We start from the raw sequence: 26,801 nt of genomic DNA, 5'->3' as shown, positions 1-26,801 counted from the left end.
TAAGCAGCAAATCATATTAGAATGATTTCTGAAGGATCATGTGACACTGAAGACTGGAGGAATGATGCTGAAAATTCAGCTTTAACATCAAAGGAATAAATTACATTTGAAAATATATTAAAATAGACAACAGTTATTTTAAATTGTAATAATATTTTACTAGATTACTGTTTTAACTGTACTTTTGAATTGCAGCCTTGGTGAGCTTAACAAGCTTATTAAAAAAAAGATTAAAAACTCTTACAGACTCAAACTTTTAAATGGTAGTGTAGGACAACTAACATGAATTACATCAGTACCATATATCCATGAGTTCATCCAAGTAGAAAAGCAGTCATAAACAGGACATTTTTAATATCAAACATTTGTGAAAAAAAAAAATCTTCACGTATGTTTATGTGAAGCACATTACTGTACACACACTACTTTTTACAAACTCAATCAATAGGCTACTATTTACTATGAGAATAGAATAATAATTATAATAGAATATTTCAATTAAACTCCCATAAAGATCTGGACAGTGGCCTTCAAAACCACCAAAAAGTAATTCATTCGTCTGATGAAACAACATAAACAGGTTTCACAGAAGAGCATACTGTACGCATGCATGCGATTTCAAAGCATTTAGTGTTGCAACATTATTCCTGACACCCAAGCATAATTTTTTCAAACCCCTGCAATTTGCCCGTATGGAGTAGCTTGCATTAAAAAGCATTAGTTTTGCACTTACTTTCTGACGTTGCTGTCAAAGAAGCAGCGGTTCCGGAGAAGCCCCGCCCACAGCTGCACGCCTACGATCCCGAAGATGAAGAACACAAAGAAACAAAGCAGCAAGACGTTTCCCAGCATCGGTAAAGTATCCAACAGCAATGTCACCAGGATTCGCATACCTACGAGACACAGAAACATAATGTCACAAACATGCATTTAATAACACGTGCAATGAAGCATCAAAGCCATCGAGGTTCACTAGACGCATTTAGAGACGAGACACTGCAGTGTTACATTTAACTTTGATAACTCTGATCTGACGTTCACATACTTCTTGAACACATTTTCTCAGTGCCTGATGTGTTCAGTAATTGAGCCAAGAAGTGAACACACACACAAACACAAACTTGCGAAGCTTTGGCTAACGCTCGGTGGTTTGAGAATAATCGAATTGGAAACTTAACAGCCATGGGCTCTCACTCTTCACTGAGTCCAAAATCTATTACTGCTTTGCTGAACACACACACACACACACACACACACACACACACACACACACACACACACACACACACACACACACACACACACACACACACACACACACACACACACACACACACACACACACACACACACACACACACACACACACACACACACACACACACACACACACACACACACAAACTTATTTGGAATGTGTAGACAAAAGGAGTGTGCTATAAATGGTAAGAGTGCATGTCAAGAATTTACGGTCTCGCCCTACATTAAACAAAACAGACACTTACTTTCACTGTTGGACTCGATCCATGACTGTAACACACACCAGCACCTCTCTGAAGACTAATAGCATGCGTGTGTGAGTGTTTGTGTATTATTTTGTGGTCCATCAACTATGAGATGTTGGACTGTCTGCACTTAGCTGCAAGAATCAGCGTCAGTGACCATATAATACATCATGGGAGTCTTGTCTACTCTTTGCGTGTGTGAATCTTTAAATACAGCTGGCACGTCTTTTTTCAGCACGAGTCCAGATCGTTTGCTTTAAATCAATAGCTGGGTTGTAAAACAGTGACAGTAAGAGAGTATCGAGAAAGATATACAGATGGAAACAGTACTCACTAGGAACTCTGTTGATGGCTCGTAAAGGTCGGAGAACCCGCACGGTTCTGATGGCTGAGAAACTAACATTATGACCATCTAAAGAATACTCCAACATCCTAAAACATAAGCAACAGAAATACATTTAAACAAACTTGAAATGCAACACAACAGGGTAATACAGATAATACAGAATATTATATATATATATATTTTTTTTTATATAATATAATATAATAGTCATGTGTATAGTCTGTTTTTTTTTACTGTGTTTCTGGAGCTCGTTTTTCCTTAGTTCCTAGTCATCATTAGTTTCCTTGGTCTGTCTGTATTTAAGCCTTCAGTTCATTCAGTTCATTGTCCAGTATCGTCTTTGTTCTACGTGGTTGTGTTTATTTTATTTCCTGTGTTTTCCTCTATCTTCTAAAGAGTGTCATTAAAGGGTTAGTTCACCCAAAAATGAAAATTCTGTCAGTAATTACTCACCCTCATGTTGTTCCAACGCGTAAGACCTTCGTTCATCTTCGGAACACAAGTAGTGTTTTTGCGCTGCGCGTCTGTGTTGCACGTCAACACGCATCACACACATGACCAGCTTCGGCCAATTGTGAGCCTACGTGGTGACGTGTAACACAGACGCGCTACGCAAAAACACTACGTGAACCAACTCGAGGCCCAGAGAGAAGGAAATGAATAGTGGAATAAAGTCGTTATTTTTGTTTGTTTTTGCGCACAAAAAGTATTCTCGTCGCTTGATATACTTATGATTAAGCCACTGTAGTCACTTGGACTATATTAACGATCTCTTTAATAACTTTTCTGGGCCAGCAAGTTTCGGTCACCTAGCAGCCTATGGAGGAGTGAGACATAGCTCTCAGATTTCATCAAAAATATCTTAATTTATGTTCCGAAGATGAACGAAGGTCTTACGCGGTTGGAACAACATGAGGGTGAGTAATTACTGACAGAATTTTCATTTTTGGGTGAACTAACCCTTTAAGGACCGTTTTAGTTTGGATTCTCCTGCGTCGGAAAAAAATACTACTAATAATACTAATAATATCAATAAAATAAAAATAAACACAAGGCAGATAATTAATAATATGATTTGATCAGTTTAATTTATATGTAACAAAATATTAATAAGCAGCAGTATTTATCATACTTTAATGCATACATCAATGTTCAAAAGTTCGGGGTCAGTAATGTTTTTTTTATTTATGTTTTTGATAGACTTCTCTTACGCTGAGCAAGGCTGCATTTATTTGATGGAAAAATACAGTGAAAACTATTTAAAAGACAAATTACAATTATTATAGACTATTTTCTATAGTAATATATTTTAAAATGTAATTTATTTCTGTGATAGTAAAGCTGAATTTTCAGCATCTTTACTTCAGTCCTCAGTCACATGATCACTCAGAAATCATTCTAATGTGCAGATTTGCTGCTCAAGAAACATTTCTATCAATGTATGAAAACAGTTCTACTGCTTAATATTTGTTTCAGGATTCTTTGATGAATAGAAATTTCAAAAGAACAGCATTTATTTAATTGTTTTGTAACACTGTACAAGTTTTTGTACTGACCCTTTAATCAATTTAATGCGTTCTCGCTAATTAAAAAAAAAACACTCTTTAAAAAAGGTAGAGTATATATTTTTACTGAAACGTTTTAATACATGAAATGCCATAGGGGATTTTGGTAACATTTGTGATGCAGACCAGTGTTTGGTCTCGATTCATTGACTCACTGAACAGTTTAAACACAATTCTAACATCATGCCTACTACATAAAATTTAAAACAGAGACATCTCTTTCTGCTCTCACTCACAGCAGCAAGAGAATATTTAATGTTACTGAATTGATTTCAAATATTTATATGTTCGCCCTGCTGAAAAGTGAAACTCAGGCCAACGTGAATGTCTATCCTATTTATACTAGTTCGAGTTGGTTTAGTGCTGTTATAGCCACACTTTTCACCTGACCAACATAATATTTCTGGTAAAGGAGATTTACAAAGGAAGTTAAGCTAATTAAGAAGTCTAGAGGGAAAACTAGCTCACCAGCATCCCAAAGTGGTTTAGAAATGTTTTTCCTTTGTCCGAATTAATGACCAACTTACTCACACAAGAGTTTTAATGAGTTTTAGTGAGTGATCAGGAACTTTAGATTGAGCTGCCTTTTGGAAAGAGAGGAAAACTTGTAGAAATCAGTGTATGTGACAGTGTAAGTGACAAGAGACACAAGATACAGACAGACACAGAGACTCTCGCCTGGTGGTAATTGTCATTCATGAGCTTAGCTGTGACACATCGACTTGACATTAGAACTTGACCTGACATTAAAACTGGATTTGACATTAAACAAACACACACAAATGCACGCACTCTAACACACACACACACACACACACACACACACACACACACACACACACACACACACACACACACACACACACACACACACACACACACACCTTGTAATAGTTAAGAGTTTAATGACTCATCAAATTCTTGGAATCACACACTAATAGTTGACTTTTTAGATGTGAACGTGGCAGTTTCAGGTTTGTGATTGGTCACTCACCCAGCCATGACGATAAAGAGGTCAAGACGGTTCCAGGTGTCGCCAAGGTAACATTTCGGACCGAATACCCCCAAGGCCACCATTTTTAACACCATCTCCACAGCGAAGAATGCAAAGATGAAGTCATCGAAGGCCTATAGAGAGAAGAACCGTGAACACATTCAACCACTACATGGGAAAAAGACAATTGCATTTTTATATCGGTCTAATTGAAAATCATGTTTTTTCTCTAAAAACTGTTAAAAGTCTAAAAGCAAACAACACTCCCCATATTTTTTAAAAGTTGACAATACATAGTAAGTAAACTAAATTAAATGTTTTTAGTTTCATCTGAAAATTCTATTTCTATATTATAGTTAATTTAGCTTTTGTTTATGGTGTGATTAAGTGATTAAAAAGCCCTCAAAATATTATATTGACCCACATTATGTAACATTTTGGCTTATGTCTAAAGAAAATAAAGTATGTTATCACTGAATCACTGTAGATCATTTGTGATGTACATAACAAATCTGTTTCTCTTCTAAACCTGTTTTCTTTGCTTTAAATTAATATAATTCTCTAAAATGTACAGTCAACTAGATTACATTATAGGGTGAATGTGAACCAATCCAGTACTCAACTTTTTTTTTATGTTAACATACCTGAAAATGTAGTTCCCATGATGCTTTGCATGGGACTTACAGGGAAGACCGATAGAGTTTAATATTCAATTATGTTGGGATTTAGAATAGCAAAAGCCTGAAAATGCATCATGTCGCATATCCAAAAAGGTATTAATTTCAATACAAAATATCAGTCTAAGTGGCATATGCAAGTGGCAATAAATGATCTAACTTCACTTTCAACAAACTGGTCCCAGGGTGATTATCAGATGTTTGAAACCACAGATTATCTTCTCTTAATTGATCTCATTTAAAGCGCTTGTCTACTAAATTCACCACCTTCGACACTACATTTCAAGACAATCTGTGTCAGACTTCAAATTGCCCGTTGTGAACAATGTTCCCATCATTATGCAGAATCTACAGGTTATTTTCGAGTGTGGAGAGATTAAAGAACCGTATGTTTAAGAGTCTGAGGCTGATCGCTCACAATTGACTGTCCAGGTTTCACGCCGCTCCGTATTGGAACTTTTCTTCTACTTTGATAGTGTTGTACAATAAAATATAAAGTAAAAAAATATATTTAATGTAATGTTTTTCTTGAAAAGTATATTTCTACAGATATCACTTGGTTTGATATTTTGTTTTCTACAATCCAATAAAACATTTTAAATGGGGCTTAAATGTCTAATTCTTCAGGCCAATGCACTGTATGTGCTTGAAGTTGTGTGTTCTAGTCTTTGAATGCTTTCTTTTCTTACTAACTCAAACAAAACAACAGATAAGATAAATTAATCACAGAGATTAAAATCTTTAAAGTGCCCCTATTATGCTAATTCAAAGGTTCCTAATTTTGTTTCAGATGTCTCCAACAATAGGTCTACATGCGTCCAAGGTCAAAACCACTTCTACTTTCTCATAATATACAGTGCTTCATCACCTCTTTTATCAGTGTCTGAAACGGTTCAATAAAGGATCCAGTCTCTGTCTTTTCTGAGAGCCTGCTCTGCTCTGATTGGTCAGACGGCCTGGTCTGTTGTGATTGATCTACTACAGCTTACAGCGTGTGTCGGAAACCAAACGCCCATTTTAGCTCATCTTTCCTCAGCACTTGATACACAGTATGGTTTTACTGTCTCAAATCGAGTCCAAGTCCTCATCCTTTGGAACCGCCTGCAACGTGGATTTGCTTTTGCAGCGCAGAAAACAGCATCTTCTCGACAACACGAACCAAACTCTTCCAGTCTCAGCTAGAACTACAGTGTTTGAGGGCGGGTCAACAACAGTAGATGTTGTCCGTGGGCAGCCAATGAAGACCATAGGCTGGCATTATGTAGATTTGTTGCAAGACTCGATTCAGCCCGTTCACAATCGGTTCTTTCATTTGGGAGACAATAATTCCATTTATCATGTACTTTGTATCATGAAAAAACATAATATGGGCACTTTAGTTAATCTAACCATGTGTGTTGTGTTTGTGTGTGTTACCTGCAGTATGCTGCACCTGTCCGAGTGGCACTCCAGGTCTTGGCAGGGCTGGAACATGCCGAGTGTGATGCAGTTTAGCAGAATCACCAGCATACTGACTCGCTCAAACCACGTAGAGCTTCAGTTAAGGCCAATACAACTCACAAAGAAAAACAAATTCAAATATTCCTTTCACAGTCTGCATAAATATCATGTTTCATTTACTCTTTTCTTAAGTAAAATGGAGTGTCTCTCAACACAGTTTAGCGTTTAAAATCAAAACATACAATATTGTTCAAAAGTTTTTGGCCAGTAAGATTTTCTTTTGTGATGCAATGCTGAATTTTTCATTCTAATATCCTGATTTGCAGCTCAAGAAATATTTCTTATTATTATCAATGTTGAAAACATAATATTTTGGTGGAAACCATGATACTTTTCAGAATTCTTTGAATAGAAATTTTTACAAGAACAGCATTAATTTCTTTAAAAACAGATTTTGTGTAACAATGTTAAAGTCAATTCGGGTTTAATGCTGTTACACTGGGGTTGAGTTCAAATAAACAGCTGGATCTATTTGCAAGCAGTTTTCTTTATAATCAAAATAAACAAAAAAATTACACTTCTTTCAGTTATCTAGGAAACACAGGATTTTGATTACAGACAAAAACACAGGGAACAGAACAACACCTATTATAAGACGAGATCTGGCCAAGAGCAACTGAAAATAAGGGCTATATACACAAGTGCTGTGTTCGAAATCGCCCCCAATACCATCCTTCACTATTCTCTACATTCCTCCACTAATATAGTCCACTTGAAGGATTGAATGAAAACGAGTGAGTGAATTTGGAAGGGCTGCAGCTTTTGCATTGTTTATGTGTTTGCAGTTTAATAATCATTTGAAACTTAGCAGACTGGCAGCTCCAGTAGTAAGATTTATCTTGAATTAAGTCATGGAAACTAGCATGTATAAACCTTAATTAAACAATTTAATACTCAATTAAAAAGGAATTTATACCTGTATGATATTTCGCTGTAGCCACATTGGACCAGCGGTTTGGATAATGGATGGAAGATTCAGCTGCGGGCGTCAGACGCAGGAATTCATTCGGTGCGCGACTCTCACGGTGCATTATGGGTATTCTCTATCAGTTGTACACTCGTTATTGCGGTGCATTGTGGGATTAAATGAGTGCACTCACAAGCCATCGTCTAGAATAATCCCTACTTAAGGGTATAGGGGACGATTTCGCACACAGCCAAGGAAACACTACGGCCTAAACGAGATAATTAACAAGACACAGGTGCATCACATGAGGGCAAATCAAACACTATGGCAACAGATGAACTAAGACATGAAACTGAGCAGAACACAGTGCAAAACCCACTCAAAAGCCCTATACGGACAGTAATTGTTTCTCATATGGACGTTCATAAAAATACATTTGCATGGCACCTCAGTGATAAAAGCATTCGGATGGCGATTTATTCACGTTGGAGGAGCGAGTTTTGTGATCCTTGTGAACCCGGAAACGTGCTGCTCACTTGCTCAGTCACATGACTGAAGAATAAGAATAAGTTCATATTTAATTTAATAATAGGAAATTAATATTTTTTTGTGATTATTTAAATCTCCTGATTAAAAATAGGAAGATAAATGCGCCATAGGTAAAATGGTTTTCTGTCTTGTATTTTATCTCAAAATGACGGATGTCATTTTAAAAATGGAAATTAGCGGAAATAAGTTAATAAAGCCTCTTATTTACATGGTGGAAGAAAAACACTGACATTTTGGATTCGGACAGCAATAAAATCACTGACTAGCCCCTGTAAATGCTGAAAATACCTTACATCCCCATGAGAAACAATTACTGTCTGAATAGGGCTAAAGTCCAACTAAAACACAAGCAAAACATGACTAAACATGAATAAATATTTTACTCAAACTTTTGATTGGTAGTAAATATTATATAGAGAAGAGAAGAAACAGAGCAGAGTTAAATAAGGTTTAGTAGAGAAAAGCACAATAATGATACACAATTATAATTATCTGTTTGGAGAACTGCTTTTATATTTCCTCATCAACAACTGACTGAAGCATAAAATATAATAGAATAAAATAAAATAGCTTTTAACACAGACTCAAGAGGTGAAATGAGACTGAGCATGAATAATGTAAGACATTTGTCGATTAATAATTGATTTTGTTCTTAAGAAGGCTGAAATAATAGAATTTGGACTGCATAAAACCCACCGTAATTCCTGTTTTAATAAAACGTCCTTTTTAATATGCTCAATTCCTGTTTGTGACCATAAAACATACAAATGCAATAAAGACATTTTGTTTTCATATGCATCTAATTAAAAAATGCAATTACATTTTCACTGTACAGCGCACCGATCTAAACACATACCTGCTGCTGTAAAGGCAAACTCAGACCCACAGGCACTTTACCTCATTAATCATAAACCTGCCACAGCTACACACTGTTCACACCCTTTCAATCACCACGGTAAATCCTGCAGCTATCCTCATTTACACCAGGACACATCACACCTCATTTATGAGCCGAACAGGATTTAAAACTTCTTTAAACCCTAAAGACTGTATGCATCTGTGCCTCAGAGCAGCATTAACATAATCAGGCCCCTGCTGTTTCCTCAGGTCTCTGTCTTACCGAAACCCTTCTGGAATTCCAGAAGACTTCCCTCTCGGTAGAACTGGGACAGTGTTCCCCTCATCAAACATTTATCCAGAGCCCACACTAATTCACACAGACAACTCCAGCTCTCGTGTCTCGTCCTCAAGATTGTTGTGGTCACATTCATGCCACTTCTGCTGAGGATAATGATGATGGTGATAGAGAACAGACATGGGATGAGAAAGTTAGACTTTCTTTTTTCTATGGAACACAAAAGAAGATATTTAGAAAAATGGGCCCCACTCTAAATTAAGTGTTTTGAACACTTACATTGTACCTAGCCATTTTTTTTATGTGCATGCATATACACTCACCTAAAGGATTATTAGGGAAACCTGTTCAATTTCTCATTAATGCAATTATCTAATCAACCAATCACATGGCAGTTGCTTCAATGCATTTAGGGGTGTGGTCCTGGTCAAGACAATCTCCTGAACTCCAAACTGAATGTCAGAATGGGAAAGAAAGATGATTTAAGCAATTTTGAGCGTGGCATGGTTGTTGGTGCCAGACGGGCCGGTCTGAGTATTTCACAATCTGCTCAGTTACTGGGATTTTCACCCACAACCATTTCTGGGGTTTACAAAGAATGGTGTGAAAAGGGAAAAACATCCAGTATGCGGCAGTCCTGTGGGCGAAAATGCCTTGTTGATGCTAGAGGTCAGAGGAGAATGGGCCGACTGATTCAAGCTGATAGAAGAGCAACTTTGACTGAAATAACCACTCGTTACAACCGAGGTATGCAGCAAAGCATTTGTGAAGCCACAACACGCACAACCTTGAGGCGGATGGGCTACAACAGCAGAAGACCCCACCGGGTATCACTCATCTCCACTACAAATAGGAAAAAGAGGCTACAATTTGCACGAGCTCACCAAAATTGGACAGTTGAAGACTGGAAAAATGTTGCCTGGTCTGATGAGTCTCGATTTCTGTTGAGACATTCAGATGGTAGAGTCAGAATTTGGCGTAAACAGAATGAGAACATGGCTCCATCATGCCTTGTTACCACTGTGCAGGCTGGTGGTGGTGGTGTAATGGTGTGGGGGATGTTTTCTTGGCACACTTTAGGCCCCTTAGTGCCAATTGGGCATCGTTTAAATGCCACGGCCTACCTGAGCATTGTTTCTGACCATGTCCATCCCTTTATGACCACCATGTACCCATCCTCTGATGGCTACTTCCAGCAGGATAATGCACCATGTCACAAAGCTCGAATCATTTCAAATTGGTTTCTTGAACATGACAATGAGTTCACTGTACTAAAATGGCCCCCACAGTCACCAGATCTCAACACAATAGAGCATCTTTGGGATGTGGTGGAACGGGAGCTTTGTGCCCTGGATGTGCATCCCACAAATCTCCATCAACTGCAAGATGCTATCCTATCAATATGGGCCAACATTTCTAAAGAATGCTTTCAGCACCTTGTTGAATCAATGCCACGTAGAATTAAGGCAGTTCTGAAGGCGAAAGGGGGTCAAACACAGTATTAGTATGGTGTTCCTAATAATCCTTTAGGTGAGTGTACATGCATAGCAGTTAAAGACACCTAAAATAAAGAGTGACTGATTAATTTATTTATTTGTTAGTTAGTTTTTTTTTTTGCTATAGATTCAGATGTCATTGTGCAGAGTACAAGTACAGAGCCAATGAAACACAGTTAGCATCTGACCAGAAGTGCAAACAGTAAATATATATAAATTAATAAATCTAAACATAAATATAAAATAACATATTAGAGGAGAGCAAAATAAAGGATACAAGTGCAGAGACCAGCTAAAACACTTTACCAAGTGCAATATACAAAATGCAGTACAAAGTGCAAATGTAAAGTATAACACAGAAAGTGAGTTATTGATCCATGGGCTTTCAATGTAAAAAAAAAAAAAAAAAAAAAAATCTGAAACCTGAAAATTTTTAATAAATTAAAGCTATACTGTATGTATGTATATATATATATATATATATATATATATATATATATATATATATATATATATATATATATATATATATACACATACACACACATACATACATATATAATGACAATTATATATATATATATATATATATATATATACACATATATAATGACAAAAGTACATAGCAAAACTTAAATGAAAATGAAAACTGAACATTTTAAAATAAAAGCCAATTCAAAATATTAATAAATACTACTATATTATAAATAATATACTGTATTATTAATACTTAAGGCAAGACACTATAGACAAAGCCTTATTTTGAGACCAGTGCCAAATTTGCTTCCAAAACTTGTCTTCTTACAGACTAATTTAAAGTTAGTCTGGAAAACATCCAAAATACACATTAAAGTGTACCTTTTATTACACTATATATTTGCGACTCTAGATTTCAATTCACATCTTTACAGACCGTTTTCTCAAAATGAGTTTTCTTCTGCGCTGAGCCAGAAATCTCCACCTCAGTCGCACTTTTACCAACTTTCAGTTGACAGCATTTTCTGATTTATGAAGTGATAAAAAGAGATATCAAAAACTCTCTGTAAGAACTTTTAATTTTAATATGCCAACAAAAAAATTTAACAAGAATTGTGTACCTGGCTTCGTCCAGTGTTTAGATTTATGTACACATTTGTGCATATTTAATAAGATAATGCCTCATTTCCATATTTAAGAAAACTTGTAATAGTCTTAATGTACTGAGATAAATCAACTGTAAAGTATGGTGATATGTATTAGTTAGGATTTTCTACCTTAGTCACCTGTAAAGTGTCTTGCCTTGAATAACACTGACACACAGAGATATGCTTTAGTCCAGAGTCTTAAAATGCCAAATGAATGCCTGGAGTAGTCTGTCATAATGCATTTGAAAATTAGGAACTCACAGTCGCGTCAAATTAGTGCAATACAAGTGATGTACTCCTAGAATTCTTCTTGTAATAGTGCATAATGGTTGAAAATGTATTGATTTCTTGAGATCTCCAGGGCCTAATGTGCTGGAAACACAATGATTTGGTTTATGGAAATATGGTCATAGCCCCATTCCTCCAAGGAATTGTATAGCACAAACTGAAAAACCTATTTTATAGTGCAAAGAATTTTTCATGCAACTCCAGAACTCCCTGTTGAAAAAAAAAACAACTGGTCATACCAGTTCATGGTCAGGCTGGTATTTGAAGCATGGTATCTGATTTGTTGTTAGTAGCTGTTAGAGCATCAGTTGGTCAACTAGCTTTAACCAGGTTAGTCAGATTGACCTTAGCCTAAACTGATAATAGCTAATAAACCCAATCAGTTTGCACCAGCTACTAATCATAAAGACCGGCTTTAACCATGCAGATATTCAAGTGTGGCATTAACATTCAGAAATTAATAAATTACATTTATATTTCCACTGTGATAATGATGAAATTGAATAGGATTTATTCAGCAAGGATGCATTAAATTCATCAAAAGTGATGGTAAAGACATCTATGCTACAAAAGATTTCTATTTCAAATAAATGATGTTTATTTAAACTTTCTATTTATCTCAGAATCCCGAGCACGCTTTCCACAAAAATATTAAGCAGCACAACTGTTTTCAACACTGATAATAAACCAGCATATTAGAGTGATTTCTGAAGGATCATGTGACACTGAAGACTGGAGGAATGATGCTGAAAAATACATTTCACAATATTAATGTTTTACTGTATTTTTGATCAAATAAATGCAGCCTTGGTAAGTATAAGAGATTTTTCAAACAAACACACACACACACACACACACACACACACACACACACACACACACACACACACACACACACACACACACACACACACACACACACACACACACACACACACACACACACACACACACACACACACACACACACACACACACACACACAGGGAAAAGTAGGACTAGCGCATGTGCAGGCAGTGTGTACTTGCTGTGGGTTGGTCGTGTTTGCGCAAGCGTATGCAGTGAGCTTATTTTTATCTTCCTCGAGGTACATCGGAGTACAAACATAAACAAAACGCATGTTCTGTATACACACACCGCATACGCTCATTATCATGATTACTTCAACAAACCATTATATACAACTGTTTATATGGTTGCTTAGTAACAGTTTAATGGCTTTTGATGTGATGTGAAGTGAAGAAAAAGACAGCTGAAAAAAGCGAGGGCTCAGTGGGTTTCATGCACTTCAAGTCAACATATTTAAAAGGTCATTTCGTGCCTGGGTGGTTGGAAAACAATCTAAAAAATATGGGGATATACTGTATATAATGAAAAGCAAAAAAAAGAGAGATGATAGGTAGATGGACAGACAGACAGACAGACAGACAGACAGACAGACAGACAGACAGACAGACAGACAGACAGACAGACAGACAGATAGATAGATAGATAGATAGATAGATAGATAGATAGATAGATAGATAGATAGATAGATAGATAGATAGATAGATAGATAGATAGATAGATAGATAGATAGATAGATAGATAGACAATAGATAGATGGACAATAGATAGATGGACAAATGATAGATAGACATACAGACATACAGACAGATAGATAGATAGATAGATAGATAGATAGATAGATAGATAGATAGATAGATAGATAGATAGACAGACGGATAGATAGATAGATAGATAGACAGACAGACAGACAGACAGACAGATAGACAGACAGACAGACAGACAGACAGATAGACAGACAGACAGACAGACAGATAGATAGATAGATAGATAGATAGATGGATAGATTACAGACATAGACAATAGATAGATTGACAGATGATAGATAGATAACAGACTGACAGATAGATAACAGACTGACAGATAGATAGATAGATAGATAGATAGATAGATAGATAGATAGATAGATAGATAGATAGATAGATAGATAGATAGATAGATAGATAGATAGATAGATAGATAGTAGATAGATAGATAGATAGATAGATAGATAGATAGATAGATAGATAGATAGATAGATAGATAGATAGATAGATAGATAGATAGATAGATAGATAGAGTGTTAAATCATTTTAAGTGAGTGGAATTAGCTGGTATTTAAGAGGTAGGAAAGCAGAAAGGCCAGTAGATAGAGAAGAGACAGACACAAAGGAGGGAAAGAGAGACAGAGGAAAAGACAGATAAAGCAACTGAGATCAAGAGCCAGACAAAACAGAGACTGAAAAAAGAGACCAATTACGGTAGCTTCCGATTCTCGCGTTACCATGGGAACCTCCCACTGGAACTTCGTGGGAAAGAGCAGTTTCACTCCCCTAGGACACGCGGACACACACGCGCTTATGAATTGTGATTAAGCAACATGACCCTCTGAACTGCTCCTGTCATGTTGAAGTCTTGAGAAGGTTTTAAGAGAAGAAGATCAAACACAAAAATGCATCTAAATGAAATTCCAGTGGGAATGACATAGTGAGCAAGATTAAATACTTGACTTGAATAATTAGATCAACTAAGGAGTTGCTAAGATTTCTTTCTTTCTTTGACAAGTATTCATTATTGGGATTTTTAGCAAAACTATGATTCTTCCAACCAAACAATGCAGATTTTTTTGTGTGTCACAACAAAACATTTTCACAACTCAAGGAAAGTAAAATCACTGAGCGCTTGTCCACATTAAGCTCCTGGTCAGGTATGTGCAGTCCTTTTGAAGTGGGTCGGTTCTGTGCCACAGTTATTAACTATGAAATCAACATGCATTAGAAAGAGTCGCTTAATTCTTTATTTCAGTTTCAAACTGTGGAGTTGCATGATGTCCTCACTGAAGTAACCTCCATTTGCCTCAAAGCTACAAACCGTGAAAGAACAAGTGTGGACCACCCTCATTATTTATGAATCACTGCAATAGTGCCTTCCTTTTTACACAGCTGGTATACTCTGATGAATTGCACTGAACTAGACTGACCTTATCTAGTTGGGAAGAGTTTAGGTTTATCGTGACTTCAACAAATTAAAAGGTTGGGAATGGAAAGTCTTTTCATTGCATGGTCGTGCACTGTAGGCCGATTCAATGCAATCCTGCGACTGCAAAGACCAATAAGTAATTAGAGTGAATGTATGTGTATTTATGTTGTATTTTGTTGCTGGTGTTTGTTACTGTGACAGTTTAATAGCATAAAAAGATTGAAATTTGAAAATCTCCCCTTCACTTGCATTAGTGCAACAGTCAGATTCCGGAAGTAAAATCTCCATTCTTTTTCTCCATAGGGAAACTGATTTTTAACGATAACTTACCGATAACGATACACCTTTAAAGACAGCCCTACTGTGATTGATGCCATTTGCTTCTTTTGAAGCCTTCAGGCCGCATTATTTCAACACATTTTTCAAATAATTGTGCAGAATTTGTAGTGAAAAACTACATTACCCATGATTAGGGATGGGTATCGTTAAGGTTTTAACGGTATTACTACTCTTACCGATACTCCTTATCGATCCGGTACTTTAACGGTATTCTTATCGGTTCTTTTTGTTATATTAAAAAAAGGAAAAAAAAATATTTAGAACATAATTAATATTGCTTTATATTTTGAAATGTAAAATAAATATCTATAGCAAAAGAAAAAGCAATGCTTTAACAAAACAAATAAAACATGTAGGCTGTGTTATGCAGAAGGGTGCAGGCTTTTGTGTTTTATATATTTATATTAAGACATAGGACACCAAAAACAAAGTACAAACACATGGTCAAACAAAAAAAAAGTATACAATAAAACAAATATACAAATTATATACCCAGTGCTTTAATTTCAGTAATGTCTGACATTACTGTTCAAGAGTAATATGGGCTAAAAAGACATCTAATAAAGTCAGATTTAAAATAACACTGCATAGTTTATCATAGATAGATTAAAGCTTATGAAAGCCAAAATTATTCATTCAAGAGCTGCGACTGATTTTCTCTTTGCCTTTTGTTGTTTGATTCACATTAATGGAGCAATCGTCAGCAGAATTATTAGACTGCTGCCTCTTTAAGACCAAATGCAGATCTAATCATTATTACGCCTCATATTTTCTCCCAACTATTTACGCCCATTTAAGACATAAACTGTATTTAAGTGAATAAACTGTTTAAGTGAATCTCCAAGACGGCCATTTTGATATGTTTTTGTGTATATTTGATCGTTTAGATCCGCACAAAGCCCAAAATATACGTTGCTTGTCTCGTTGTCGTTGCGGTGTGTTTCGGAGCGCGCGCCGCATTTGAAACAGCGTCTCTTGCTCAATTTTGGTACTTGCCTTTTATTATCAAACGCGTCCCGCAGTTTAGCAACAGTATAGACCACATTTTACAACAATCACAGATCGTGCAGATTCTGACATTACGTTTGGGTTTTAGGGAGAAATGACAGCGCACCGCTGTGAGGGGAAGTTGCGCTAAACAGACTTTAGTTTAGACTGCGGCTTTAGTTTTTAATGGTTATACCTCAAATATCTTTTTTATAATCATTGGAAGCCACAATCTAAATCTAAAATAAAATTAGTTTAATATCAAAGATCTAAAGTGTAGCCTAACCGTTTGAATGTTTAGTTCTGTCCTCATCGTCACTCATTAAGCAGGGCTGTTGTGATGTGCGCGCCGTCGCTCCGCGTTAAAGATCTCTCTCTCTCTCTCTCTCTCTCTCTTTAGCAAAAATGCATCACAGTCAAATGGTTAAATATTATTATATAGCCTATAGAAGTGGCTGGCGAGATTAAATTAGCAAGATAATCATTTCTTAATAGCAATAGCACTTTCTTAATTTCTCCTGTACCGACAGCAGAACCGATAACGTCCGAGCTTATCGATCCAGCGGTATTTCAAAATTCAGCACCGGGGCCCGTTTAATACCGGGTTTCGGTACCCATCCCTACCCATGATGCTGTACAGAAAATTCCACCAATCAGAGTCGATAAAAGCAAAACATGCCAAAAGAGCTCTTTAGCCCCGCCCATATTCCCATGATGCACTGCAAATGACGTAACTGTTGTTTTTAATTCAATTATGCTGTTCGCAATGCCTCATGGGATTGCAGTGTTCCCGTCTTGTATTTCTGCTGATTTTCAAAAAACTCTTTTGCTTCAAATCAAAGTATGTAATGTTATGATTCACCTTGTATTGGAAAAATGAATGGAAAAATTACTTCCGGAACCATCACTGCTGAAAAAGGGAGGGCTGTATTAATATTTCTAAAAACGTAGGGGTTTTAAATATGTTTGAGGTTTAGTTTTAAACTACTAATTAAACTTTAGCAATTACTTCAGCCCAAATTATTCAAAATAATTTGAATCAAACGTGAAGTGTTGTGACCTTTTATCCATGTCTGTTAGTTTTGAAGCATTTTTCATTATAGTACTGTACTTTTTAACAGTTGCAAAGATGATGCATATACCATAAATACTAATGATGTTTCAATACGCGTAGTACTTTAAATTTCGTTATAGTACTGTACTTTTTAACAGTTGCAAAGATGATGCATATACCATAAATACTAATGACTTTTCAATACGCGGCCAGGTAATGGTGTCACAGGAACAGGAGTCATCAGTGTCCCAATGTTTAGATATTGATTCACAACATAGGGAGAGGAATGAGACACAGCAGTTCTTTTCCAAGAAAACAGAAAAAAAAAATATCAATGACTCATCTTGCTCAAGAGCATATACAAATATTTGTCCAATAAAATGCTCAGAGTGAAAATGCCTCTTCGCCTTCTGACTAGCTTTAGCAAGTAGCAAATTAAAGTTCATGTCTGTGGTGTAAACTAAACCTTCCTGTTTCAATACATAAACACAGGAAAGAACTGCGCTTGTCAAGCCATTTCATAATAGTTTTGATGTGCAAATTTTCAGCTCAATTTCAGCTATTTTTGGATATTATAAATATAAAAAAAAAAAAAAAAAAATTACTACATTTTTAGAAGGTAAGAAATTTTGTTGGAGCGTTGTAGATAATTTATCACCACATTTTTGGATTTTGCTAACATTTAGCTTACCTACCTCCCTAACCATCTAACTGACTCATTTTGTATTTTTGGAAGATTAAAAAGTATACTTTGCATGGTATGGTAAATAATATGACTGTACGTGTGCATGTATATGTGTGAGTTTGTGTAGTTTGATGTATTTTGTTCATGTTTTTTTATTGCAACAGTTTAATAGATTTTTTTTAAATCCCCTTCATTTACATTGATGTTCAGCATTCAAAATGTAATTGCAATTGTTGACCTCATATTTGCATACTGAATTATTGCTTTATTGCTGCTTATATCCTAAAATGTGATCGATCCTGTCTTCCTTGCATATATTTACGTTATAGCAGTCTATTTACTGTACACAGCAAAGAGTGTCGCATTTTGTGTTGATTCTCTTCCACGACTGACAGAACACAAAATGCGTGCTGAATGTCCTGACAGTGGCAAAGCGCCTCTGATTCTGCATTTCATTTACACAGAACCAAAGTCTAAAACCTAAACCTACCTGAAATATCATTACTATTCTAGTGCTGGCTTGGAAACACTGCCATTTCCTTCAGAAAATACAAATCAACTGTTTATTATATTACTGATAACACACCTTTATTAGTGCAATATGCCTCAAAAACAGACTCTTAGATGTGACTAAAAACAGGATATGACATTATAAAGCCAAGACAATATATGCTTTTACAATTTAGTTGAGGTTGTCATACATATCCTACAAGTTCTCTAAATAAAAACCTAACTCAAACTGACGCAGTGAAGCCTTTGGAAATGTGTGTGCCTTACAATAGTTCATAAAAGTGCTTACTAAGGCACTGCTTTCCTCTCTGCAGTAAGTCACGAGTCATAGAGAGGGATTTAACCACGCTTCAGTGTTTTGTTGATGCAAACTCGCTTGCAAACCCAGAAAAGCACGGTATAATGCAATGTATCACACACACTTTTGTGCTCCCATACATCATGCTGCATTGCAGTAACGCTCCTAATGCAGACCCAAAGGTTTCGGACGTCACACACATATATGCACCCTTCATTAAAGGACAGCGGGACATAGAAACGCCCCTCAAACTTGCTCTGGCGTTCGGGGGTCAGGCTAGGGGGGGGGCTGATGGATGGGATTGGGCAAGCGGATAGTGACCGCATCTGTCATACGTACACCCATTAGACACAGAACACACCCACACACACAATCACACACACATTTGGTAATCAAAAAAGGCATATTAGAGAGTAATGCAAGGAGAAAGTAAATATAGATGGTTGAAACTGAGGATATGAATTAGTGAATATAAAGGGATTGTTCAGACAATATCTCCTTACTCATGAGGGTGAGAAAATGATAAGGATTATCAATTCTTTGACTTTCCTATAAGAATGAAAGTTGAAATAGGACTAAACGGCTGCATACGTGTATAAATATAAAAAGAAACGCATACATTCCTGCATGTCAACTGTATGAATGCGTGTGTTCTGGTTTCCTCAGAGTTGTTCTACTGTAAGTAAAAATCCTCTCAATAACAGTGCGTAAATAATTCAGACAGACTGCATGAGAGAGAGAGAGAGAGAGAGAGAGAGAGAGAGAGAGAGAGAGAGAGAGAGAGAGAGAGAGAGAGAGAGAGAGAGAGAGGTGGAAGAGTATTTTGCTGTCATCGGGTCATAGAGCGAAAAGGTACAGTATGATAATTTATTAGGGATCGAAATTTAACGATTCTGGCTACCTGTATATCTGAACAATGGCGGAAGGGGCTGTACTAAATCTAAAACTATTAAAAATCATTGTCGACGTTGTTAATTGAAATAAAGCTGAAATTAAATATAAATAATAGATGCATTTTTTTTTTTTATAAAAAATGTTGCCTTAGCAATTAACTGAAATAAAATAAGTTTAAGTTGAAGACCTATTATAACTAAAACTGAAATAAAAATAAAGCTAAATTGAAATAATAATATAATATAAAAAAGTATCTAAAATTAAAATGAACTGAAATGATGAGCTGAATGTTAATATGAATAGAATATTAGTAAATACTACAATAGTACATAAACAATACAAAAAAGGATATTACAATAATTTATATAAATGTCTGAACATATCTCTTAAAAATTCCAATTAGAACCAAAAGGGTTTTAGAGTCTGATGTTTTAGAGAAACATCTATGTATTGATGCAGTAAAGAACCTAGAAATCAATAGACTGATCTGAAGAAGACAGAGCCAGTTCAAACTGAGCCAGTGTCAGTTCCAGCAGGTCTGTGCTTCTTTTTCTTTTTTTTTTGCAGTATAGGAATTATTCTTGCATAGCAGCAGCTCAGATGAAATGCTGGTACTCTCTTCAGTCCTTAGTCAACAAGACAGTCTGCCCTCTCACTCTCATTAGACCATTAGAGAGGCTGTTAGTCTCACAAGCCAATGCTTTGGCTATCACCATTTAGTCTGGTACATACTGTAGCTCATTTTTGACCAAGAACTTTGCATTCAGATATGAGATGGTTGCGTGACTAACATGCTAAACTGCCAATCACATTGCCTTGCTTTGATTTGATGTTTAAGGGCAGGGAAATTGACTGTTGCGTAGGTCACCAAACATGAGGGATTCATGTCATATGCAATATATACTGTATTTATATATACACTGAATAGTCACAACATTAATAACACTTGCCTAACATCATCTATGGGTTGGGCTCCACAAAAGCCCAGAGAATCATCACCACCTTTCTCCCCTCTAGCGACGGCCCTGTCTGGCAACAAGACATTAACAGCAAATCTGTTAATTGGATTGAGATCTGGGGAACTTGGAAACACCTTGAACTCTCATGTTCCTAAAAACCATTCCTGAAGACTTTTTGCAATGTGCCAGGGTGCATTATCCTGCTGAAAGAGGCCATTGCCATCAGGGAACACCATTGTCATGAAGGGGGTGTACAACAATCTTTAGGTAGCTGGCACATGTCAAAGTAACATCCACATGAATGCCAGGACCCAAGGTTTCCCAGCATTATATTGCCCTCCACCGGCCTGCCATCTTGCCACAGTGCATCCTGGTGCCATCTCTTCCCTAGGTACATGACACACACGCACCTGGTCATCCACCTGATCTAAAAGAAAATGAGATTCATCAGACCAGCCAACCTTCTTCCACCGCTCCATGGTCCAGTTCTGACGCTCACGTGCCCATTGCAGGCCCTTTCGGCGGTGGACAGGGGCATCATGGGCACTCTGACCCGTCTGCAGCTACTCAGCCCCATACACAGCAAACTGTGATGCACTGTGTTCTGACACCATTCTATCATGGCCAGTCTTTCAGCAATTTGAGCTAAAGTAGCTCTTCTGTGTGATCGGACCAGACGGACAAAGCCTTCGCTCCGCGCTCTGCATCAATGAGCCTTGGGCACCCATTAGGACTGGGTTAAAAATATTGATTTCTCGAAGAATCAATGCACACAATTTTGTTGTCTCCCATCCAATAAATCGCAATAAGCTTTGTGTTTAGTTACTTTTGATATGAAACAAAGTCTCAGCTTTTAAATTGTAATATTATTACAAAATCCAAACAACAAATACAGTTTTGATGCTCTTTAAGGTGGCTTGACAGATCGCTGTAGCACTTCATTTCAAGTGAAGGAGCAGCACAGAGAATCTGAACTGATCATCTCTTCTGCCTAACTATAGTTATTAAATAAACATGTAGGAACATCAGAAAGTATGTTAAAAGATACAGTACAACTTACCGAAATCTGCATCATGTCACTTGTAATCACTCAATCAAGTGTTTCAACCGAGGAATGACGTCAATAAAATAGCTTGTAAACAATGTCACGTAATGTTATATTTATCTCAGCAAAGCCATTCAATGTCCATAAACTTATCAGCTAGAAACATGAACTATAGAGAATTTTGCTATACACCATATTGAATATTCATTGTATTTATATTTAACATGTTCTTCAATGTATGTTCGAATAAATCCATCATGTTTTTATGACAGCCACTATTTAAAGGAACACTCCGACTTTTTGGGACTTTAGCTTATTCACAGTGTCCCCCGGAGTTAGATAAGTCCATACATACCTTTTTCATTTCTGTGCATTCTGTAAGTGTTATTTGACGCACCCACCGCTAGCCTAGCTTAGCACAAAGACTGGATGTAAACAGATAAGGTAGCATACTAATCCCAATAAGTGACAAAATAATGCAAACATTTTCCTATTTACATGTTGTGATCTGTATAGTCACAGCGTGTACAAATAATAAAGCTATATGAGACAGAGACCATTTTTAATCGTATAAATACTGGGAACTATATTCTCACTAGGCGTAGGAGCACAGCTACTTGGGCGGAGTGATTAGCGCAGCACACGAGACGCCCTGTTGATGGTTCCGTAAACAAAACAAACATGACTAACTAGCTAGTAGCGAACGTGACTCGTGATCATGGCTGACTTTGAGGAATTGTCAGAGGAATTTTACTGGGTATCAAACCAAGATCCAGAACCATATAGTTTTGAGCCAGAATACACAGACGAGGAGTTACAAACTTTGGAAGCTGTAAGACAAGATACAGCGAACACCCATGATTGTAAACTATAAATTTACTATCTAGTAATTGCTGACTCTATTACTCCAACTCTGATCGAACTCTCTGCTCCTCACCACAGGGCGTCTTGTGTGCTGCGCTAATCACTCCGCCCAAGTAGCTGTGCTCCTACGCCTAGTGAGAATATAGTTCCCAGTATTTATACGATTAAAAATGGTCTCTGTCTCATATAGCCTTGTTATTTGTACATGCTGTGACTATACAGATCACAACATGGAAATAGGAAAATGTTTGCATTATTTTGTCACTTATTGGGATTAGTATGCTACCTTATCCATTTACATCCAGTCTTTGTGCTAAGCTAGGGTGCGTCAAATAACACTTACAGAACGCACAGAAATGAAAAAAGTATGTATGGACTTATCTAACTCTGGGGGATACTGTGAATAAGCTAAAGTCCCAAAAAGTCGGAGTGTTCCTTTAAATGTTTAGACTTCAAAAAATTAGTATAAACATAATTGTCATGTTATAAAAACTGTGCAAGTAGCCTATACAAATCAGTTCATTTTAACCTTTAATATTATAGTAATGTACCAACTGGGATTCCCTGTATATTTACAGCATTAGTTGATCCTTTTTGCCATGTGCTGTAGCTGATACATACCCCAATTAATCGATATATGAATATATGATTAATGGAATCAGAATCGGAATTGAATCGAATCGCAATCTTGTGAAGTAAAATTGAATCAAATCATAAAATTTGTGTCAATGCTCAGCCCTAGCCCCCATGACCCTGACGCAAGTTCACTGGTTGTCTTTCGTTGCACCAATTTTATTAGGTATATCCCACCCCTTGACAGGTACCATTGTAACGATATAATTAATGTTCTTCACTTCAGCCTGTTGTGGCTGATACTCTCAAATTTTCCATACTCAAACATTCAGTGAGGAAACCTGCATAACATTGGGTGGAGGCTTGTGATCATGTGACTAAAATCACTTTGGATTGGACCCAAAACACAGAGGAAAATGCATTTTAAAGGCATTTAAAACTTCCATAGTGCAAACAAGTCTCCATTCAAATTAACATATTTTGTATGTACACACCAAATGTGTGTGTGTGCTTATGTATGTCTGCGAGATGAAAAGGGAGAGAAATCTGGCTGATATTGGAGAGTTAATTAAATTGTGTGAGTAAATGTCACACAGTATTAGAGACAAGCTGCTCTTTCTGTCATCCACACACACTCACAATTAGATATGAACTCCGGGAGGTTTATTAAAGCAGGAGACTGAAGCAGAGAGACATGCTGACAACAACGTGCACACATGCGCACAAACACACTATTTGACCAACGCAAATCACTGGAAAACATCTGATAGAATCTTCATGATAAAGTTCTCAATTGTTTTTCATTTATAGATCAACTGTGTCTCTTGTTTGTCAAACATACGAGAATAGAGCTATAAATTAAAGTGGATAGCATAACCAGAATAACTTAATGAGAAATATTCATTTTGAAATGTCTGCAAATCTGTAAACAGTGCGAGACATTCATTGTTAAGATCTTTTCTGAAGCTCACATATGGGATTATTGGGATTTTTCAGCCAAAAATCGAACTTCTGTCATCATTTATTCTCCCTCATGTTGTTCCATATTCATATGCTGTTATTTTTTCAGTGGTTCACCGTGGCCGCATCTGCCAAGCTCCAAAATGAGTGAGGAACACAGACCAAATTTTAGTATGTGTGAGGAAAATGAAAGCCCGCTGCTGTTCTGGCATCAGTGATGTTGAGACAGCATTTCTGAATCTGGATGTAAACGGCACAAGTAAGCCTCATCTGAGCGATTTTCAGTGAGTTATGATTTACATTTTGCTCTGTTTCTAGCTATCATATGACTTCAAAAGACTTGTAACATACAAGTCATATATCATCATATATCATATCAAATTTGGTAGATTTTTAGACTTTTGCAAGACCTGCACAAATTAAATTACTTTGGTATGTCCACACAGAACAAAATTCTAAATTAAATGATGTATGTCTGAGCTAAGCCATGTTGCTCATTCAAAAAAAATAATGGAGATAAAATATACACTCCTACAACATTTACAACGTTTTACAATATAAACAACATATACAATCTTAGAAAAAAAAGGTTCAGTGGGGTACCATATAGAACCTAGGGTTCTCGACCAAATTTTAAAGAACCCTTTATGCCGAAAAGGTTCTACATAAGGAGAAATGTCTTAAATGATGGCATAATACTTTCATGGGTTATTTCAAAATTATCTAGTGATAAAGTATGTTTACAAGTTGTTTAGTTCATAACATTTAATTCAAATTAAAAGGTTAAGGTTAAAGGTTAACCATAAAAGGTTCTTTAAATGAACGGCATTCATTGACTGCAAACTGCTCTGAAACCATGAGTCTGTAGAATGCACATCAGTGCTGCTTTTTTCACTTTAAAAAATAAGAGGCCCTCACATTTATTTAACTACATGTCAGCTTTTTGAAGTTTAATAGTCACATTGGGCTGATTCCGGTTTTTCATCTTCAAATTTAAGACCTCTTACAAGGATAAGTATGCAATTTATGATATTTAAGACTTTTAAACGACCTTTAATTTGATAAAACTGATTTTTATGGCATTTTAAGACTCAAGACTCATATTTGCATCTGATTGTGTTCCACCAAAAAAAAAAAAAATCATTTTAATTTGTTTTAACTAAAACATTTCCTTAAAGGGTTAGTTCACCCAAAAATGAGTCTGTCATCAATCAACCACTCTCGTTCCAAACCCGTAAGACTTTCGTTCATCTTTGAAACACAAATGATGATATTTTTAATGAAATCTGGTATATGTCCCCCCATTGTCTATTCTGTCTATTCACCTATGACAGTTCAAAATGTTCATAAAGAGATCATAAAATAAATTAATTTGAATAGAGACGTTTAATCCAAGTCTTCTTAAGATACATGATCATTTTATATGATGAACAGATTTAATGTATTATTCCCATTAAAACTCAACAAACATAGAGCACTTAAACATGGCAAAAGTAAGGTCACCCTAGGTCACCGAACCTGCTTGACACGCAAGAACAAACCTCATTGGTTCCTGCTGAAGCTCAAACATGCTGCGTGACACAAGAGAATGAACATTGGTTCTCGCACATCAAGCAAACATGCTTGACCTTCCATTTACCATATTTGAGTGCTCTTTGTACGTTCACTGATGAATGTTTGTGAATAAAGCCTAAATCTGCACTGTAAAAAATGTATCTGTAAAATAACGGTAAAGTACTGGCAGCAGAAACGCCAGCAATCTACAGTAATACTACAGTATGAATACTGTGAAATTGCTTTACAGCTTATGTAATACTGAAATACAGTATTTTCCAGTATTTTTTATTTTACATTACAATAGCAGAGTCGCTAGCAATATACTGTAATTCTACGGTATTAATACTGTGAAATACTTTACAGCCATTTACTGTAAAAATAAAATAAAAAATACATGCCGTACATTTCTGTGATTATTTTAATTTACAATACACTCAACACAGTGTTTTGGCAACACAGCACTAGGTCAAAAAGGATCCCCAAAATAGGTTGGAAATTGAAATAACAGGAAATTACTACAGTAAAAAGACAGGCTACAGTGATAGACTAATAAAAAGGTGAACATTTATTTATAAGCAAAAACACCCAAAATGGACTAGTTGCTAGTAAAAGCAACGTGAACTTTTATAAGAAAAAGTGCAGAAAAGAATACAAACTCAAACTCTATTATATAGCTTATACAGTTAAACGATAATGTTCGATACAGTTAAATCAATAATGTTTAAGAACAAATTTGACCAGTTTCTATTACAGAGTATTTTTTCTCCCGCCAATGAGCTTTACAGCTTAAACCATACGGCGGATAGGAAGCTAGTTCTCAAAATCATGTGAAACACCCATTCAGCGCCATTATGCTTTTACTTCAAAAATGCACCAACCCACAATGCATTGTGTACTACAGTACAAAACCATAATACATAAATACAGTAGATTACTGTTGAAAATGGGCTGTAAATTAACAGCAGT

At 36.3% G+C, this 26,801-nt stretch overlaps 1 protein-coding gene across 1 annotated transcript in view; it reads right to left on the bottom strand.

The window, feature by feature from the left end:
• cacna1hb (calcium channel, voltage-dependent, T type, alpha 1H subunit b) overlaps positions 1 to 26,801 on the bottom strand; it is a 105,251-nt gene that overhangs the window by 55,983 nt on the left and 22,467 nt on the right. The window contains exons 2-5 of the mRNA XM_081362348.1: positions 6,504 to 6,621; positions 4,411 to 4,544; positions 1,840 to 1,937; positions 734 to 893 (exon numbers count right to left, since the gene is read on the bottom strand). Of these exons, the coding sequence (XP_081218474.1) occupies positions 734 to 893; positions 1,840 to 1,937; positions 4,411 to 4,544; positions 6,504 to 6,596 (485 nt within the window). The 5' untranslated portion in view covers positions 6,597 to 6,621. The remainder of the gene's footprint in view (positions 1 to 733; positions 894 to 1,839; positions 1,938 to 4,410; positions 4,545 to 6,503; positions 6,622 to 26,801) is intronic.

The sequence above is a fragment of the Scardinius erythrophthalmus genome (assembly GCF_964197995.2).
Source record: "Scardinius erythrophthalmus genome assembly, chromosome: 3".
Taxonomy (NCBI): Eukaryota; Metazoa; Chordata; class Actinopteri; order Cypriniformes; family Leuciscidae; genus Scardinius; species Scardinius erythrophthalmus.
Note: the sequence above shows the minus strand (reverse complement) of the source record. Positions and strands in the feature narration are given on the sequence as shown.